Source organism: Diorhabda sublineata, chromosome 5, assembly GCF_026230105.1.
Source record: "Diorhabda sublineata isolate icDioSubl1.1 chromosome 5, icDioSubl1.1, whole genome shotgun sequence".
NCBI lineage: Eukaryota > Metazoa > Arthropoda > Insecta > Coleoptera > Chrysomelidae > Diorhabda > Diorhabda sublineata.
This window is the reverse complement of record NC_079478.1, coordinates 949,486-966,958: the sequence shown is the minus strand read 5'-3', so window position 1 is coordinate 966,958 and position 17,473 is coordinate 949,486. Positions and strand designations below refer to the sequence as shown.

The 17,473-nt window shown below is 29.8% G+C and overlaps 4 protein-coding genes across 4 annotated transcripts; 2 read left to right on the top strand and 2 right to left on the bottom strand.

Annotated features, from left to right (window-relative positions):
• Positions 1-332: 332 nt before the first annotated feature.
• LOC130444081 (ribosome biogenesis protein BRX1 homolog) lies at positions 333-2,207 on the bottom strand. The gene is made up of 5 exons (XM_056779067.1): positions 2,069-2,207; positions 1,844-2,011; positions 1,515-1,791; positions 1,174-1,457; positions 333-839 (listed from the first exon to the last, which is right to left on the bottom strand). Exons 2-5 carry the CDS (start codon positions 1,946-1,948, stop codon positions 372-374), a joined length of 1,134 nt encoding a protein of 377 aa, XP_056635045.1. The 5' UTR covers positions 1,949-2,011; positions 2,069-2,207; the 3' UTR covers positions 333-371.
• Positions 2,208-2,242: 35 nt separating this feature from the next.
• Positions 2,243-6,076, top strand: LOC130444080 (probable rRNA-processing protein EBP2 homolog). The gene is made up of 4 exons (XM_056779066.1): positions 2,243-2,394; positions 2,449-2,532; positions 2,591-2,883; positions 2,932-6,076. The coding sequence occupies exons 1-4, from the start codon at positions 2,353-2,355 to the stop codon at positions 3,458-3,460; spliced, it is 948 nt and encodes a 315-aa protein (XP_056635044.1). The 5' UTR covers positions 2,243-2,352; the 3' UTR covers positions 3,461-6,076.
• Positions 6,077-6,203: 127 nt separating this feature from the next.
• Positions 6,204-14,994, bottom strand: LOC130444079 (PR domain zinc finger protein 10-like). Its single transcript, XM_056779065.1, has 12 exons — positions 14,843-14,994; positions 14,416-14,577; positions 13,956-14,361; positions 12,750-13,061; positions 11,900-11,995; positions 11,683-11,844; positions 11,479-11,609; positions 11,084-11,415; positions 9,619-9,871; positions 8,135-8,723; positions 7,439-8,071; positions 6,204-6,703 (listed from the first exon to the last, which is right to left on the bottom strand). The coding sequence occupies exons 2-12, from the start codon at positions 14,542-14,544 to the stop codon at positions 6,684-6,686; spliced, it is 3,063 nt and encodes a 1,020-aa protein (XP_056635043.1). The 5' UTR covers positions 14,545-14,577; positions 14,843-14,994; the 3' UTR covers positions 6,204-6,683.
• A 128-nt stretch (positions 14,995-15,122) lies between these two features.
• On the top strand, positions 15,123-17,437 carry LOC130443809 (merozoite surface protein 9). Its single transcript, XM_056778657.1, has 4 exons — positions 15,123-15,407; positions 15,614-16,847; positions 17,080-17,234; positions 17,293-17,437. Exons 1-4 carry the CDS (start codon positions 15,370-15,372, stop codon positions 17,435-17,437), a joined length of 1,572 nt encoding a protein of 523 aa, XP_056634635.1. The 5' UTR covers positions 15,123-15,369.
• The last annotated feature ends 36 nt before the right edge of the window (positions 17,438-17,473 follow it).

Genomic DNA, 17,473 nt, shown 5'->3' with positions numbered 1-17,473 from the left:
GTCAATATATTCGATTTTGTAACCCATTTTTCTTATGATGACAGTATCTGTTAATGTATTTATCGTGTTAACCTTGTGTTCAGTACATCCAAATTTTGATATAAACTGCATGTTTTTATAAAATGTATAATGAAATGAGGCAAAAGAGCCCTGACTATTCTTCATTAGTCTAAAGGAAATTCCCCATTGAACATAAGCTCAACATATATATATATATATATATATATATATATATATATATATATATATATATATATATATATATATATATATATATATATATATATATATATATATATATATATATATATATATGTAATAAAAAAAGAAAATATAACTAAAGCTTTATTTTTGAAATATTGTGTATACACCTAAGATTTACTAGATTTGAGAAAACCATTAATTTTCACTTTAATCTTTTTTCCAGCTTTTCCTTTCTTGTCTATTTTATTTTTAGCCTTTTCAATAGGTTTTTTCTTTTTAATTAATTGAACTGTTTTATTAACTTCTTTTATACTTTTCTCTTTTTGTTTAGCTCCAATTTTTACATTTTTAATTTTGTTCTTTTTGGATACACCATCTGTATTTTCACTTGTCATTTTTTCCTTTTCATATTCCTCTACTTTTTCTAATACATCTTCTTGAAATATATCATCTAAAGGTTTTAATTTGTAGCTATCTGTAGGGCGTGTTGCTGCTGCATGTACTTTCTGTTGAATCCTATTCACGTATTTATTTTTAGCAGAAAGTTTTATTTGATTTCTATACTTTGCCGGACTAACGTAATTTGAATTTTCCCATAGAGCCACACCACTAAAACTACCCGAAAATATTTTCACCTAAAAAAAAAAAGAAATTGTTAAAATTTTTTCTTTAAAACTTGGGTTATAACAAAAATATTGTAAAATTGAGAAAATATACAAAAGTTAAAACAGAGTTGTAAGTCAAAAAATTAGAACACCTCTTTTGTTGTACAATTTCAACATCATACATTTCAGAAACTATCATTCTACGAAGACGTATTTTAGGATTCAATCTCCATTTTTTGTTTTACATTCTAGATATAGAAGAAATAGTAATAGAGATATTTATAGATGAAATTGTAGTACCAAATACATTCACACCACAATCATTAATGCCTGCTCATTATTGAAATATTATGTAATGGCTTACTGGGTTAAATACAAATCTAGGTCCAACTTCTGCTAAGGCTCCATCTTCTGATAGTATCTGGAAATTTCTGAACCATATCCTATTATCTAAGATTGTAAATGTGTAAACGTGATCAAAAAACGGTTGACTCTTTGGGTGGTGTTTGGGAACCCCAAATGTTTGTGTGAAGATTTCTTTCAACAAAGCATAGTGTGGTTTTTCAGTAAAAACTGGATCAAAACTTAATAGTGGCCTAGAGCCCCTAAGGCAATTACCTGTTAATTTAAGTTCTTCCATAGTATAAACTAAAAATAAATGAAAAATTATTAAAGGTTTTCTTGAGCAAGGAAATTATTAATTACCATTTTCAATTAAAAATTTTACACTTGGTCCGTTAGGTACATTGGAAATCCACATGTACAAATCTCTTTTCTTTCTACCTTCGAATAGAATAGCTTTATTACAATTTTTCATTTCGCACATTTCGTTTATTACAGATAACGTTTTTGAGCGTTCCATTTTTGATTCTGGTTTATGATGGGGCATTAATTTTTTAAGATCTTCCATTAGATGGCGATCTCTATGATTAATACCTCGAGATGCAAAAATTAACACCCTTTGTTTATTTATCCATTTTTGCTGAAATTGTATATTTTAATACGTTGTAATTTATACATTAATATTCACAAACCTTTTTTTCTAATGGTTCCTCAGACTTTCTCACTGGAGGAGGCAATACCTGGGCTTCTGGTTCAGTTGATGGAATTTTTCTTTTGCTTTTCTGTACCTTTCCCATACTGTTAACTACACTACACGTGTATCTTCAACAATAATTGAATATTCGGGTATAATTTATAACCTAGAAATTTTGTTGTGACAAAATCTTCTTTTATATGTATTGAAATAATTTACTTACTTAATCAATGGGTTACTCGAGAAATTCAAATTAATTTATTGTTGAAATAATTAGGTTTGCAGTTTAATTACTCGATATTAAAAAATAATTTTTGATATTAATTCGGGATTCTTAATCACTTTTTATATGTTTCAACTATGGAAACGTGGCTAGCTACTTTTTATGTTTGCATTTCAAAAAGAAGAAGAGTTCAAACATTTATAACTCATATTTCTATCGTGCATTTATTTAGATTAAAAGCACATGAATTAAGAATATTTTATTGGATAAAAATTACCATCAATATGAATTCTAGTGATTCTGAGTTAAGTGATAGCGATTTAGAGGTATTTATAGTGTTTTTACTCATGTTCATAATTTATTGTATATTTATATTGTAGCTTCAACAAGCTTTTGCTGAGGGCCGTCTCAAGCCAGGTTTCAATAAAGTAGAACAGGCTCCTAAACAATTCGTCAACAATATAGTAAGCTCTTGGAAATTGATCAGTATAAATTTGATGGTAACATTTTTATTATTTTTAGAGCGGCTTAAAACAAAAACTCGAAGAAATTAAACTCGATTTAGCATGGATAGAAAGGCTGGATTGTATAAATGCAGAAGCACCGCTAGCTCCAGAACTAGTCGCTGAAATGTTAACACAAGAAGAAAAGAGAAGCAATGAGTTGAGAAACAACAAAAAATTACCTCAGTTTTCACCAAAGGAAGATCCAGTTTTAAATGATTTTAAAAGAGAGATGATGTTTCATAGGCAAGCACAGGCGTGTACTTTGGAAGCTATACCTAAATTAAAACAAATGGGTCTCCCTACTAAAAGGTAACCATAATTTTTTTTCATTTTGTATTTTAATTTTATTAATTTCAGACCTGATGATTATTTTGCGGAAATGGCAAAAACTGATGAACATATGCAAAAAATTAGAGAACATTTAATGAAAAAACAACAACAGCAAAAGAGGAGCGAACACGTGAAGCAACTTAGACAGCAAAGAAAAGAAGGAAAAATGCTTCAAGTTCAAACAAAATTACAGAGATCACAAGAAAAGAAAGAAATGCTCGCCCAAGTTAAAAAAGTTAGAAAAGGTTTATCTAAAGATCTAGATTTCCTCGACGGCAAAGGTAAATTATCAGCTAAGAAGTTGGCTGAAAAGAAAAAGATGAAAGATAAGAAGTTTGGATTTGGTGGCAAAAAGAGAGGAATGAAGAGAAATACAAGAGATAGTGCAGGAGACATAAGTGAATTTACAAATCCTGGAAAACCGGGAAAGGAAAGGAAATTTAGTAATAAAGGTAAAGGAAGTAAACAAAAATCTGGAGGTAAAGGAAAATCAGGAGGTAAACAAAGGATGGGTAAGAATAGGAGGATACAAATGAAGGCGAAAGGGAAAAAATAAATATACATTGAATAAATTTTTTTTTGTAGTTTGATTTTTTTATACAACTGTTTTCATGTCTTTCTTGTATATATCACTCTCCCCAGTAAAATTAACGGATAGATTACTAAATAAAAAACATTTCAACTACTATTGGAGGAAATTTGATGAAAAATATTCAAAATAGGGTTTTAAAAGCAAACTAAAAATAATTTTGATTAATTTCCTATATTTCTCCTCAGATTTCATTTTTGCCAAGAGTATTTCTTATTTCAATAGCTCTAAGAGGTAACTCAAATAAATTGAGAGGTAGCTTTAATGAAATTAGTACTGAAAACACTGGGTTCACCAGTATAGCAGCAAGAGAGGGGGACTCAATCATTTCTTTCTGTCACAATGTATAAGAGACCCCAAATCTATATATACATACAAACAATGAACTTAGTAAGTGATAGGTTTTGATATCTATGTAATTATGAACGATTGTAATGATTTGGAGAAGGGGGTTAATAATAGCCTCAAGTAAGTATAGTGAAAATACCTTAAAACAAAAAACGAGCATTTTCTTAAAATCTAATTTATACTGCAAATTATTCGGTTGGACTATGTTTTGCGACACTCTGTATTTATTTTCGAGGTAGAAATAAAACGATATTTTAATAGCAGAAAAAGTATATATTTTGTAATAATAGCATTGTTCATAATTTTAAGACTGTATTCAATAAAACTCCATATTGCTTATTAACTTTGTATTGATTTTTAAAATTATGAGCTATTGTACATCTTCAATTAAATTCTATTTTAACTTCACAATGTATATTGCTATTATTTGTTGTGAAGAATTTTTTTTAACTAAAAAATCCCAGTGCACACGGTATTTTTCAAGATTATTCACGTTTCTTTATTTATTTTGATTTAAATACAATTAACGAAACAATTATTTTTGTGACACTCATTTTATAAATTGAATTTCCAAATTTTTAATTCAATATACACTGTTTTTAAAAAGTATTGCATCCTCTTTTATCTTCAACATAACAAAACTTATAGAAGTTTCAAGGGCTAAAGTGTAAAGTCTTTTAAGACAACCTAAACAGAGCACACATGGTTTTTGAAAAATCAATCAATTGATTTTGAGGCATCTACGGCCACTCATCTTAAGTTTTGAATTGTACTGTTAAATAGAGGTTGATAATTATTAATATGAAGCATTCGAGTGAATAATGAAGTTTTATTAATAACACCCATAATTAAATGAAAAGTTCCTAGTGAAGTACCGTTAAACACCATTGTACCCTAAACCACTTAGTTTGGAATTGGCGATTAGAGATGGTAGAATTAACAATTAATATTTTAATGTCGATAACCTGGAAGAAAAAAATGCGAAGGTAGGACATACACACAATTCGCCCTATTTTTGATACTCTAAATAAAAGAATTTAATCACATCAACAAGTTAACGAATAGAGCTTGTACTCAAAGGAAATTAATGGAAAATCAATACCAAAATAGCATATTTAGATCAGATGCATAAAGGCACTGAATGCTGGGTTCTATAAAAAGAAAACTTGATAGAATTTTCAACCAGCTGCAATAGGTCAAAAAACATTTTACCAAACAAGGTAAAGGTCACTTTTGATATAGAAAATTAGTTAAATAAAATAAATTAAAATTGAAATACAAATTTAACAATAACAATAGACTGGTAAATAGAACCAATTTAAGGTATTCCAACATAAATTCATATCATCCTATGTCACAAAAAAGATCATAAATAGCTGATAAAGCTATCTAACTGCCAGATCCTGAATCCTCGGTTATTCAAAAAGCAAAAACCGAATTAAAAGAAAAAAGTTACCATAAAAATATGATAAATCTTCAAATGTAGTAGTAGATAATGTAGTTAATTAAAAAACTAAACATAAAACATTTTTCCTTATTATATGTAAAAGGACTTTCATAACAACTGTTGAAACACTATGAGTCATAAAGGACACAATATATAATCGATATATTTCATTAAACTCAAATCTAAACACCTAAAAACCAAAGGAGTAATAATATATATTAAATAATGATTGTAACATAGGACAGACATCTCAGTATTTAAAAAATAGATTAAAAAGTCATCAATATGGTAAAAAAAAATTAAGGATGCTCAAATTGTGCAATTGGAAAACGACTATAATCACTAATTGCTACTTTATCTATAGTTTTCACTATATGGTGCAAATTCAATATTCAAAAGTACTGATAACAGACAACAAAAATAAATTATTAAGTGGATTGAGTATGTAGTTTATCATAACCTTATCCACACATGGAAACGATTGAGGTATAAATTTGATTGTCCAGATTTTGTTTCCATGAAAATGAAGCGGATACATCACAATTTAAAGTATCGAAAACAACTAGAAAAGACACAAAACGATCATAGATACGAGAAAATATTGAAAAATCAGCCAGGAACAAAAGTACTAAGAGGGTTGGTGTAAACAGTGTGTTCTACAGTTCCAGAAATTCCAACTCAGGAAGAAAAGTATTATATTAGAAATATATATATATATATATATATATATATATATATATATATATATATATATATATATATATATATATATATATATATAAGATGCTTAAGATCACAAATGCACTAACTAAGATGATTAAAGTAATTTCAAATCTATTACCTATAGTCACAAGTTACAAAAGTAACGTTAGTAGTTCAAATGACCAAGGAAAAGTGGACATGAAATAAATGGTACTAAGTAAATTTTTTGTATATTTAATTGAATTTTCAAATATGGAGAGCTTAAGAATATATAGAAACGGAATTTAGTGGGGAATCTAATTTTTAAAGGAAAAATATATCTGGAGAGAAAAAGGCAACAGCAATTTATTTAAATTCACACACATTTCCAATTCCAAATAGGTAATATCAATAAGCAATATGAAAGTATTTGGAAATTGAATCGAATCGATTATCTACATTTCACAATTTTAGTTAAGTCAGACTTATTTTTCTCTTTTTCATATAACAAACTGACAATTTATTACCAATAAAATCTAATACTTCTTTAAATATTTCTTAAAAGATCAACCGTATCCTTCTTAATTCTGTTGATGTAAACGCGCAGGGTCCATCCTACGGTCGGAATTGCAGACAAAATCACTCGGAACTTGAATGAAATACTCATGACAATGAGCCACAGAATAATTCCCATTTACACCGAGTTCAATCTTTTCAACGAGGTGGTAACATTCCTAAAAATTATAATCAAAGTTAATAAAAAACATGGAATTCTACTTTCTTCCATTACTACTACTATTTGGAGGTTTTTTTTATTCCACTACAGGAGTTGTACTAGAATGCTTTGGAATTTGTTATATGACTGATGGCATTTGATATAATTGCAAAACCACCACGGAAGCTAGCTCTGGATCATTTAGATCAACTTACAAGCACAAATTTTAATTATCGAAAGATCTGAGGAAATAAACTTGGCAAAAGCTATCAGAATCCTGAGCCCTCTTAAAGCCGACAAAAGAAGCATGTGGCAATGATAGGATCATTGGAATGGTCATACTGAAGTGTATGACTTTTATCAGTCCGCAGCCTTCATGCTCCCCATTAGATTCAAAAATTATGTGAATCTTAATACAACCAACCTAAATTTCTTCACTAGCTTTTTTAAAAGGAGCACTTAAGGAGGAGAAACAGTTTACTAGGTTCCAGAATGCTTTGTTACTGAAAGCTTCCAACAAGTAGTCTATACAAACAAATATTTAATATTTTTGAAGCCGGAACAGATACAGGGGTTTGTTAGAGCCCAAAGCTGTAGGTGTTTAAAACAACTTAATAGGTGACATAATAAATAATTACCAACGTTCATAAATGAGATGAAATGAGGTAAAAGAAACTAATTATAAAGTACAAACACATACATAATTCCATGTTTATAGTACTAATGAATATATTTATAAAATATCTTCACTTACCATTGTTGGCTGTTGTCAATAAACGGTATAAGTGAGAATTTGGATTTTCCAATTCGTTAGTTTCAATAAAACTCTCATTTTCATTGATAGCTAAATGACAATACTCTCCTTCTTCTTCCAAATTGTAATCCAGCTCACCGCTAATCATATTTTCTACAACTTTATCGAATTCTGTAACGGCATCATTATCGTCTCTTTTTTGATCAATTTTCTCGTTCATTAATTCAATTCCGTTATTATTTTGAGGAATATCTTTAACTTCATCACTGATTAGTAGTTCACGATGTTTTTTTCTTTGGTGTTGTAATAATTTTGCCTTACTCGCGTACTGCTTGTGACACCATTTACAATTTTGAGGTCTGGTGGTGATACTACCGACCGTTTGGGAAAAAGTGGGATTGGGAAGACCAGAAACTTCTTGAAGGGAACCTTGTTTTCTATTGCTCGGAGGTAACGCTGCGCCGGGATGATTTTTCAAAATATGCGCTTTTCTCTTAGAGCTACTCTTGTAAACTTTCTCACAATACTGGCAATAATAATCACGGGTAGTTTGCAAAATTGGTAAATTAAGCTCTGGAACCGATTCCGGTCTAATGTCCGGATGTCTCTTAGCTAAGTGGTTTACAAGCATTCCTGAAAAATATAATAGACAGATTTATGTTTAAAAGAAAAAGATGTGTTATAGTATTGACTTACCTCTTCGTTTAAATCCAACCATACAACTATGACATTTATATATAAATCTGTGAAAATCTGTAGGTTCAACTTTTGGCATACACTTTTTGAGTTGCTTTGTATTTTTATCTTGCGGAATAGTATTCTCCCTCTCCTCGGAATGAATCCTTTTACAATGCTCCTTTAATTTGTCTTTCCTTTTGAATTGTTTTCCGCAATTAGCGCACAAAAATTCTCTGTGATCGGAATGTTTAAGCAAATGCATCCTCAATTTATCCAATGTGGGAAAAACTTTGGTACAATTCGTACATTCGTGAATCCTTTCGCAATGGAATGCCCTTATGTGTTTCCTTATAATACTGTACTTTTTAAAAATTTTATTGCAATGGGGACATGTGAAAGAATTATTTTGACAATGACTGGGAACGTGCAGTTTTAGTTTTAACACGTGGTCGAACGTTTCTTTACATATCGGACATTCGAAAGCTTTCTTTCCAATAAAATGAGTTTTCAAATGACAAGATAAAGCCGAATTAGTCAAGAATCTTTTATTGCACGTTTTACATTGTAGAGGTTTGTTATCGTCCGAACCATGAACAACCATGTGTTTCTGAAACATATAAAATATTTACTTTCTATAAAATCACTGTTTATTAATCAAATCAAGTAACAATACACAAATAATTCAACAGAAATTAATAACAGTGGATGTGAGTAAATCCGATCCTGCAGTTTGTTTACGTTGCCGTGTTTTAGTGTTGGTAATATAAATAAACAGCAGGGTCGGACTAGCTCGGATTCTCTCACAACAACGATAATGTAAAATTTTTTTATACGGATAAAGTAAGATTTTGAGAATATACTGATAAATAAATTGAAAAAGGCACTTTGGAAAATTAAAAACAATAATAATTTTATTCAATAGGAATGACGAATCAAATATAAGAGATTAATTTGAAGTTGTATCATCGATGTAAGTTCGACCCTGCAGTTTGTTTACGTTGCCATGTTATGGAACATTTGTTAGTAATATAAATAAACAGCAGGGTCGGACTAGCTATGATTCTCTCACAACAACGATAATGTAAAATTTTTTTATACATATAAACGAAGGTTTTGAAAATATACTAATAAATAAATTGGAAAAGACACTTAAACAATAGTTGAGATGGTTTGGACACATAGTGAGATTGAAGGAGGACAGAACAGGTAAGGGAAACTGAAACAAACAAAAAGAAGAAAAGAAGTAGACTCAAACGGGAATGGAAAAGAGGACTGATCTGGAGATGGGCTAAAAAAGATAAGTAAGATCAAAAATAGATAAGACAAGCAATAAAAAGAAATAGACAAACAAGTATAAAAAATATATGAAATCAAAAACTTATGATAAAATGTAGTTGAGTACATAAGCCCAACTAATATATTTGTTTCATTGCAATTCATTTAATTTAAAGTATCAAAAAGATCCTTTTTCGTTAATTCTACTAAAATAAAAATTATAATACCTGTAATCGTTCGGGTTTCGAAAATATACTGTAACAAATTGAACACTTGTACTTTTTTGGTTGCGGTTTGATTAATATGGCGTGTTGCATGACGTGCAACACTAATTGACATTGACTAGGAAATTTTTTTTGACAATCCGGACATACATGGTTCGTTTGTTCCTCAGATGTATCGGGATTATGTTTGTAACTGTGAATTTTCAATAAACTTTCAGACCTGAAAGTACTAGTGCATTTGTCACATTTAAAATTGCTGAAACAATAAATATTCATCAAGACAAATCGAATTCGAGGAAATATTATTATATATTACACCTTAGATATATATTTTAAGAATGTATATAATTAAAAATATAGGACTACAGAATAAATGAATTTGTCACTTTTACAATTTAAAAAAATCGTTACAAGGAAAACCAAATCAATGACACCAATTGAACCTCCGCCCAAATGACCATAACCATAGAGGTTAAACTAAACGTGTGTGACCAGTATAAGATTGTAATACGATTTAACGCAAAAGCAGAAGAGATTTTGAGAAGATGCCTGTGGATATTGATTATACGACTTCTGTATATTTTAGTGTTTTAGACGTGCTTTTGAAGGTGATTTCAAAGGCTAGAACTACTCCTGCAGGCGACCTCAGTGTACTACATCTGCCATGGTAGTATTGGTAGAACAGAATCAGGTCACATACCTTTCTTTTATACTCTATGTTGTCCAAGTTTCTTTTCAACTGTGGATCTTCTGTATTGATTCTAGGATCATTAGGGTATGATTGGAAGCCGAGCAGAATCAACCGTACTATCTTAATTTATTTAGAAGGTTGACATGCCAAACCCTGTCAAAATCCCTCGAGTACAATTGCTCTGGATTCCCCATATTTGTCTAGATCTTCAGTGTTTAAGCTGGTGACATAGACCAGGAGATCTCTGCTTGATCTATGTTTATGAAAATGGTATTGATGGTCGCTGATGATGTTAACAGACTCAAAAATGATATTGACAATGAATGTGACTAAAGGCATCAGACGGTGGTTGTTCTTTTTTTTTGATATAAGTATTACATATTGTTTAATATAGGATTTGTCAACTCGTCATACATAGACAAGGGGTATAGTTGAATATTTGAAAGCAATCTTTGATATCTCCTTTTTCGTTTATGCTGTTATTACTTTCCAATAAAAGTTACTACCAGAAGAAGAAAATAACGTCTCTGGATCAAAAAGGGGCGAGTGGTTGTATGTTACATTTGCTTTACTTCTGTAATCAAATTTATTACTAGCTAAAAATAAAACGATACGGAATTTGGTTTAACAAAGAAACAAATATTGAAATATTATTTTAAAACATTCCTAAAAGTTTGTGGACAACGAATTCATTAGACAGATTAAAATTAGCTTTGAATAAATAAATTAAAAGACAAGAAACGATGTTGTTTCAGCATTGTTGTACTTTGTACTCACTTTACTATAGTAAAGTATTCCTCGACTGTTCCTTTTGGTAGTTGATGTTTTTGATTGATGTGGAGTTTCAAAAAATTGTAATTGTATTGGAAAAACATCTCGTGACAAATCTGACATTCAACAGTCTCGTTATGGATCTTTTTATGGAAATATTTCTTTTTTCTAGGTTTGATATTTTCGTCTTTTACTGTATCGTGTGTATCAAGATGGATTTGTAATTCTTCGGAAGTTTCAAATTTTGTTGGACATTCGTAACAATGCCAAGAAAGCTCCTTTATAGGTTGGAATGTAGGTAGATCATAATATTGCGCGTACAGGCTACTGTACCAAACCTTCAACAATTTATTAAAAAAATTTCAATAGAGGTTTTGATAACGTATTAAAGGTATAATTACCTTTAATTCTTGCTTTGGCATAATTGTAGTAGTTGAGGTGAAATAAATACAATTATTTTCTTGTGTTATAATTAAATTTTGTTCTTCAAAAGTCGTCGCCTGCCTTACAAACATCATCCAATTCGAAGTATCTAAAATACACGTTTAAATAAAAGCTGATATGCAGAGTAATATTTGGCACCAGGAATACTAAAATTTACTTACTTTCATCATTTGTATCTATCTTATAAAGCCCTCCATCAATTTCTATAAAAAATACCAATTTATCTTCTTCTAATTTAGATATATCAGCTGGTACAAGAACGCCTTCAAGAGGACCGAACTGTGTTCTTTTTGGAATAACTTTTTTCGCAAAAACTGCATCTTCTAGAAAAAAAATTTATTATATTATTCAAATGTAATCTAAAATTTTAATATTTACCTTCAGTTGCCTTGCCTAGAACTAAATATGATTCAGGAAGAGATGCTCTGGCTCTTGTCAAAATAGGTTTGTCTATGATACTATAAACACAAGATACTGAAAAATAAATTTAATGTTACATCCACCCATTTTCCATAATGTTTATATTACCACTCACAATTACACTGCCCCTAACCTGTGTTTCGATATCGTATTCAAAGACTGAAGTTAAACCGTTTAACTTAAGTCTCTGAAAAAGAAAACTTGTTATCGAAACACATGTCAGTATAACTATGACCTCAAAGTCTACATATGTACACACGTGAGAAAATGCTGCACTAGATGTGATTCTAAATATTCCAACTTTTCATATATTGTGGGCTTACAACCAAAAATAAAATCAAAAATTAGCAGTTCAAAGTTGATATAACCAAGTTACTAATAGTGCCATGGCTAAAAATTATTTTATTTTATGACAAAACTAAACTTAGCTGTATCCTCATGTAACTCATCTTCACGTTGGAACCAGAATTTGTTTTTATATCAGTTTGTATTGCAAACGACTTATTTACATTCCTACTTTTGTATAATTTCTATGAAAGTCTATTAATTTATTTTGTTTTTTTATTTTCTAGAACTTTTGAGAATGTGTTAACTGATGTTAAGATCAATCAGGAATTTACAGCTATGTTTTGGTATTAAAATGTTTAAATAGACCAACCAGTTGTATATATTCTTGAGAGACTATTAAAGCTTTCAAACCAGCTAAGTTACTGTATTAATTTTTCAATAATGCAATTATTATTGATTTTTGTAAAAAAATTACAAATCCCAATTCATATAATAAGCAAATAATTTCCATTATACTTACATATGTTATCTTCAGAGTCAACACCATTTCTCTTTGGTCTAGTTACCATTTTATATGAATTAAGTCTAGGAGATTCATTTGCTTCAGATAAATTATTAATATAATTATTCACAGCTTCGGTATTAACTGTTGCAATATCATTGGGGCATACATCCAAATTATCATTTAATTCTGATTTCAATGTTCTATCGTCGAGCGTCAGGAGATCTGATTCCAATATCGGATCTGGCGCCAAGGATTCTAAAAGTTGATGTTCGTCTTGTAGACAAGGCTCCACCAATAATTCTTGTGCATCGACGCTATAAGATATTCCTGAAAACCCAAATAATATAACACAGATGAGTAACATATTTCAAAAACAGTTCTTATACTATTTTATACTAGTTCAGCAAATTGCACAATATTATCACTTTTACTTTTAATGCCTACTTCAATGACTTTAACTTCACTTCCATTCTATTTCTGATTTTAGCATCTTAAAGCCATTAGTTTTAGTGTTCTATGTTGTTATTGAGTTGTTTTTATGGTAAAGAAAAAATATCAAACGAAAAAGAATCCTAAACAATGAAAAAGGGCTATAATTTTGAACAGTAAAAAAATACAAGTTCAAAGTTACCAGTCTCTTGATAACACCAGCAGACTGACTCATGTTCAGTGCACTGGCCACTTCTTGTTGACTCTGGACTTAATGCAATAGGGTGACTGCTTGAGCAGCTTCACCACTTGTTGTGTTCAGTTTCCGATAGACTTCTTGTTTATTGTTAAGGGAGATGTGTTTTGGCTGATGCCTAATTGCTAACTGGTAGTAGTGGGTCAGGTAGATAACCTTTTATAAGGGTCAGTTGTCCCTAACTAGCACTTTTGTAAAAACACATAAAAAGGGTAGTTGCTGATTATAACATATTGTTGAATTGTGAGAACAAGAAACATTACAATATTTTATATCATTTTGAAGCCAATACTCTAGATTTTATTAAGAAAAAACAATTTAGTATTCAGTTTTTTTACCATGCACATTTTAAATAAACATAATTAATTACATATTATATAAACAAACTTAAATTATTATCTTGTAACTAGTATCTTGTATGAGAGCTATCGAGGTGGCCAAAAATAATAAGAAATCCCATAATTGTGGAACAAGACTGTAGAAGAACATACAAATACCAATATAAAAATTTGTTCTAAAATACAATTTGGACATACCTGTTGTTTCGTCCGTTATTAAAAGTTCTACCTTTTGTTCCAATGTTTCGCTATTAGAAGTAGTTACGATATTAGTTTCATTTGAATTAACCATTTGTAGATAATCGCTACTGACTCCTCTAACGTCATTATTACATAAAACTGTAGGTATGGTGTCAATTGAAGAAGTATTCAAGCTACTAATGAACTGTTCGTTTTGTACAGTACCATCTTGAGTTACAAGTTGGTGAATTACTACTGGGTTATACTCCGCTGGGGAATCATTATAAACAGGGCTGTAATTAGCTACAGAACCCATGTTAGGATCAAGAGGGCTCACATGAGAATCAAACTCTGAATAAACTTCATTTTGAGAAGTTACTGGTGTATTTGGATCGACAACTTTGTAATCTTTAACATATTCAACCTAAAAAGTAATTTAAATAAGATATTCGATAATTATATTTAAAAAAAGATATACTGCTATATATAGAAGTGTTGAATTGTTGACAATTTGTTCTGCTTGCGAAGTCCAACCAGTAGTATCAATAATACTAATGTCTTGTAGATGACCCTTTTCATCTTGGGGCCCTTCAATAATAGTGTCCATTGTGATTTATTTGTGTTACATAAACAAACATATCTGGAAACAAATTATACTACTGAATTGTTAGTTTATTTTTTTCAAATTCTCAACACAATTTAAAAATATGAATATCTGGAATATACACAGAATCCATTTAATCCTAAAGATTCAATCAATGTTATAACAAAAGTAATAAGGATATTTTATTTTTTAAAATTGATAATCAATTTATGCTTAATCTCTATTTTATGTTATCAATTCTATTCACTACTGGGTTTTAAAAATTAAAAATTTCCAAAATATTATTATACACCTATCTCACCTTGTCAGACTCCATCTTCTTGTTATATGTCAACTGCCAAATTTGAGTTTTTAACATTTTTTCGCAAGTTCTCTTTTTAAGACCGGTTAATATGAACGACCGTTTGTACTGAATAGACTGTTTACACCAACACTCACAATTAAACTGTCTGGCGCGCGTTTCGATAACCAAGTTATCCTCTTCAGAGACTGAAAGTAAACTTTACAGTTTACCTTAACTTGGTTATCGAAACGCGCGTCAGACAGTGTAATTGTGAGTGTTGGTGTAAACAGTCTATTCAGTATGAATATCGTCAACGGTTCCAGAAACTCCAACTTAGTTGCGACCGTTTGTTTGTAAACTTCAACATTAATAGTGATTTGATTTGGTTGCACAAATTTTATTTTTGAGATATATTTAAACAAAATATAGATTATAACTTCCATTGTATTTAGTGTCTGTTTCTATAGTAATAATGTCAAAATATATTTCAGATACGAAAACACTGCTTTTTATAGGTAAATGGAATACAAACAAAAATAAATAAAATGTCTGAGCATCAAGATATTATATTAGAAGATACGAGGTATTGATATTTTTCACATTAGTGATTTGTTTACAAGTAAATTGTCGTAAAACTAAGTTCCCCAGGAAAATTTTGTTGATTGAAGTCGATAATCTCGGTTATCTAGTAAGATTGAATAAATATATTAATGATTTCCATTGATTTTCGTTTATTAAAAGTTATATCAGAAAGATAGTTATCCGATTTTCAAATATTTCTATTTTCAGAGTTTCAGAAAATGAGGATTTTGAAAAAATAAATAAACTATACAATTCTACATGTACTAAAAAGTACGCAAAAGTTCTAGATTGGAAAAACGAATTGTTCTGGAAAGATTTACCTAATCCGAAAAATAATAGTTTTAATAAAAAAATTAAAGCTTCAAAATCTGAATATGTCTCTATACAAACTTTGGATTCATTATTTGGAGATGTATTGCCAAAACTTTTAGACAATAAACCAACAACAATGAAATTAAATGATGAAACGAAATATTTATTACAAAAATATTTTAATATATGGAAAAATGCGGTATTATTGAAACGAGACCTCGTTAAAGAAAGAGAAAATGAGCAAAATCAACAATTGAAGTTAGAAGCATTAATAAAGAAATTGAAGAAGCGAAATAGAAAAAATGAAAAATTGAAAAAACTAGAAGATTCCAAATCTGACGAAAGTTTTCTCGAAAAACCCAAACATATTTTTAAAGAAACTTCCACTATTTACAAAAATAGGTACGACGCACAAAAAACTATCATTCAAATGCAAAAGGCCAAACTTGAAGAACAAAGTAAAATAATACAAGATTTGAAAGTAGGTATAATCAGTGACGATCTACTTAAATCTATAGAAAATACAAAAACTAATATTCGCGAAATATTTGGTAATTGTTCCACAAAAATCAAATACAAAATTCCTTTGATCCTATCAGACGAATCAAGATTTTTAGTAAATTCACATAGAGTCCCGAAAATTGTTCAAAAACTAGAGCACAGAGCTTTAGAACGAGCTCAAAATCGCGAAATGATTTTAGAAAGGAAGCGAATAATTGAAGAAGCCCGACAAAAAATGTTACAAGAAGCAATTGAGAAGAAAAGAGTACTAGAAGAAGAAGAAAAGAGAAGAAGTTTGGAGTTGATGAAAGAGAGACGACAAAAAGAGCTGGAAGCCGAAAAGATTAGACAAGCAAATAAACAAAAATACATGGAAAAATTGAACAAAGCTGTTGGTTTCCACAATAAACTGTTACTCAAACAAAATTTGAGGAAACTTTTTAAAAACATTCTAATTGCTAGAAAGAATAATTTCGTTGCGGTGGAACATTATCAACATAAAACTATGAAAAAATGTTTCGATAATTGGCAAATTTTGGTAGAGAGTACTTACAAATTAAAATATCAAAAGGCCGATGCGCATTTTGAGTATGTACTGTTGAGGACAAGCTTGAAAATCTGGCAGAAGGTAAAGTTCTAGTTTATTATACCCCAATTCTTATTTTTTTCAACGACAGTTTTCAATACAAAATACAGTAAAGGATATTATGAGTACTTTTCAGGCATTCTTGTTATGCATCACCAAATGGCAGACAGTTTTTATGTTAATACGATTTGAAAAACACATGTATTTATTAGATTCAAATTTTGTTAAGAGTCATTCCAAGGCTCTCGTATCAATACTTGTTCCTTTATTTTAGGTACGCTTTGAAAGTATAAGAAATATGCAAGTAGCTGAAGATTTTTTCGATTTTCGTTTAACAAGTAACATATTTATCCACTGGAATCGTTACGTTTGTATTCAGTACATGAGAGAGCATAAAAATTTGAAAATAGCCGAGACTCATTTTAAAAGGTACATTTTAAACCCCTAAATTTTTTTTTGGACCCCCTAATTGTGTTTTTCTTTTTAGACGGTTGTTATTCCATTACTTCTACCTCTGGAGATCCTTGAAGACTGTTAATGAGCTTGAAAAAGCTAAAGAACTGAAAAAAGCGAAATGGCGTTCAAAAGTATGGGAGATACTACCAGATTATAAACCTCCAGAAGATTTTTAATTTTAGCATTATAATTTTATATCATATTTTTTATAT